Raw genomic sequence first — 3,601 nt, forward strand, 5'->3', positions numbered from 1 at the left:
AATGTCTTCCCCTCTCCACTTATTTACCACTCTGCCATATTTATCCGTATCAATAATAAAATTCATTCTGATATTATCAAAAGAAAGAAAAAAATTGATTTATTCAATTATAATTTAATTAGAGCTAATAAAGGAATTTTGGAAAAAAAAAAAATGAGGTGCTCGCTCTCTTTTAATATTAATATTATTAAAAAAAAAAAGAGTGTATTACTGTATTGTCTTTTTAAAATTCTAATGAATAATAAGATACTCCATGTGATCAATATTATATCAGGTAGTAATTTAAAATTTTTATAAATACTATATTAATAATTGTATCGGCCAAATAAAAATGAGACAATTGTTAATATTTTAATTTGAGTTGATTTTTTATTATACTAACATAAATATGTGAAAATAATTATTTTATTAAAGTTTAAATTTAAGTGGTTAAAATTGATCTGTTGTTTTTTATTTTTTTTATAATTATATAATTGTGTGTAGTTTCCCAAACAATTTAAGCAATGAAATTTCATTGAATTATAAATAGTTAACGGCGCCCGCGACCGCAAAGAGTGAAGCCTCGCATTTCAATTATAGTCACTCACTCGTTGTTCTCTATCCCAGCGAAGAGTGAGGCCACTTCTTCCATCGATTCGACGGCGTGGAACTCCGGCACACGGCAGTTTCTTCCATCGAAGCCGCTTGCAGTTCTTACGATCTGACAATGTGGAGACTCAAGATCGCGGAGGGCGGCAGCCCCTGGTTGCGCACAACCAACAATCACGCCGGCAGACAGGTGTGGGAGTTCGATCCCAGCCTCGGCACGCCCGAGGAAATCGAGGAGGTGGAGAAGGCGCGAGAAGCATTCCGCGAGAGCCGGTTCGAGAAGAAAAACAGCGCCGATCTGCTTATGCGGATGCAGGTACGATCGAGTTGTAGTTCAAAACTATTCAAGTTCCAAAAGCAGATGGATTTACCATTATGTAAAAGAAAGGACACGACATCACTACAAGAACAATGTTATTTAGCGACGAGAAAAGAAATGTCTTGCAAATTCTTTTCTGTGCGCGCATGTGTGTGTTTTATCTTTTATGGAAGTGATTGAGATTATCAGTTTCTTTACTTTATTGCAGTTTGCAAAGGAGAATCCACTTGAGATGGACTATCCTATCATCAGGATTCAAGATGATGAAGATGTCACGGAAGAAGCTCTAGTCACTTCCTTAAGAAAGGCAATTAGCATTTTTTCTACTCACCAAGCACATGATGGACACTGGCCTGGGGAATTTGCAGGCCCAATGTTTTTTTTGCCAGGATTGGTATTTGCTTGAATCTTTTCATATGAAAAATTATAACGGCTTAATCCTTTTTCTAGATTAAACTTCCTGCAATATTGTGCCTTGATTGCTCTTATGTGAATTTTTATTTTTATGAAAACTTGACAGAGTCTATTGTTGGATAAGACTTGAATTCTGGCAGTGGATTTGTCTTGCCAGATAATATACACAATTTTATTGCGCATATCAGGTGTCTACTAAATTTTTGCCTTTTGATTTGTGCAGATAATAACTTTCCATGTTACTGGAACTCTAAATACTGTTCTGACACCTGAACACCAGAAGGAGATCCGTCGTTATCTCTACAACCATCAGGTATCATATTCTTGACGTTTTTCTTTTTTATAAACTTGATCTGAATCCTTTGCTAAATTGTCATTTGCCTGCTTATGTATTGCAGAACAGAGATGGAGGGTGGGGTTTTCATATTGAGGGTAAGAGTACTATGTTTGGTTCGGCGTTGTGTTATGTTACTTTAAGGTTGCTTGGACAAGAACCTGATGATGGAGATGGGGCAATGGAAAAAGGGAGAGAATGGATCTTAGACCATGGAAGTGCTACTTGTACAACATCATGGGGAAAGATCTGGTTATCTGTAAGTAATAGTGACTCTCTTTTGTATTAAAGCTTGATATCCATGTATTCCACAAGCCAAAGCTAGTTACCTCACTAAACAGAGATTTGCGGATCTGTTATACTCACTTATATAGCCGCATGCGTTGCTTCCACTGGGGTTCCTGCCATAGAAACATTTGGTGATAACCTTATAGGATTTTTTTTAGCACTTTTTGTTCTATTTGTTACTTATATGACATTTCCAAAAGAAGAGCCTTGATTCATGTGCGCTGAATTCATTCAGGTGCTTGGAGTGTTTGACTGGTCTGGTAACAACCCTTTGCCACCAGAAATGTGGTTATTGCCATACTTTGTACCTTTTCATCCAGGTATGCATTTGTTAGAGAACAATGAGTAGGATATCTAGTTGTAACTAAAAAGAGGATGTAAAAGAAAAAATGATCTCATAGATAAGTTGAATGGTAACCGGTAGAACATTAAAATTTTGTATTGTGGAGAATGCGATCACAACTCACAATCACTTACTACCTGCTCCTGTAATACTAAGGAACAACATATATGAGGACTTTTGCTTATTAGACATAAACTTCAGTTATGATTCTGAGCACAATTGAAACAATACCAAGACCTTTTCAATTTTCATGACTAATTTTGTAACTCTTCATACATTTGTGATAACATGTAATATACAATTTTCTATTGCAGACAATGCGCCTAATATATAGTTTCCGTTATAGCCCAAACCTATTGGATAGAAGTAACTTTTATGTGACTTGAAAATTTGAAGATCAAATTTTCTACATAGACATTTTCAGTACTGTTCAAAAGTTATGTGTAGCTTAGTTACCAAGAAAAGTAATTTATGTCTTCTAGATACTTCCTAGGCTTAAGATGAACTATATGATTACTAAAGTGGAGATTAGAGATGGTTCCAACTTTTTTGCATGAAAATTGCATTACTATATATAAAAAAAATAGTTTAGTGTATGAAACTCCTGCCAATGTATGGTCCCGAGGAAGAGTCTATTATACACAGTCTTACCTATAAGAGACTGTTTCTGAGAGTCGAATCCAAGCCTTCGAAGTCATACGACAACAACTTTACCGGGAGAAATTACATTACTATGAGATAATAATTTTATACATGGTGCAAATTTTTAGTATATATTTGAGAATTCCATTATCTCTCTATTAGTGTTGTCATTCCTACATGAATTTTGAAGAACATCATTCCATGCGGTTTATACCTCTACCTGACATAGTTGTATTGCTTAACTAGTTTTGATCATTCACAATATCATCTGTACAAATTTTTGCCAAATAAAAAATAAGTAGAATATAATGTCCATTCTATTTTGTTAAACAGGTGCCAATTTCACTTCTCTACATGGAGTGATAGACCTTCTCTACTATGCCCATGTCATATATATTGTGAATGGTACAACAAGGCTCTAAACTTTATCAAATATTTTTGTTTTATAGGACGAGTGTGGTGCTATTGCAGGATGATTTACTTGCCCATGTCATATATATACGGGAAAAGATTTACTGGCCCAATTACCCCAATAATATTATCACTAAGAAATGAGCTATTCCATTGCCCATATGACCAGATAGATTGGAATCAGGCTCGTAAGGAATGCGCAAAGATGTGCAATTCTTTTACTCCTTATTCTCCTAGTTCTAACTAAATGGATGTAATGTTA

The 3,601-nt window shown here is 35.1% G+C and overlaps 1 protein-coding gene across 1 annotated transcript; it reads left to right on the top strand.

The window, feature by feature from the left end:
• The first annotated feature begins 557 nt into the window (after positions 1-557).
• Positions 558-3,601, top strand: LOC122020751 (cycloartenol synthase-like). Its single transcript, XM_042578773.1, has 6 exons — positions 558-904; positions 1,116-1,301; positions 1,545-1,634; positions 1,720-1,914; positions 2,179-2,263; positions 3,378-3,601. Exons 1-6 carry the CDS (start codon positions 707-709, stop codon positions 3,584-3,586), a joined length of 963 nt encoding a protein of 320 aa, XP_042434707.1. The 5' UTR covers positions 558-706; the 3' UTR covers positions 3,587-3,601.

Source organism: Zingiber officinale, chromosome 9A (assembly GCF_018446385.1).
Source record: "Zingiber officinale cultivar Zhangliang chromosome 9A, Zo_v1.1, whole genome shotgun sequence".
Lineage (NCBI taxonomy): Eukaryota > Viridiplantae > Streptophyta > Magnoliopsida > Zingiberales > Zingiberaceae > Zingiber > Zingiber officinale.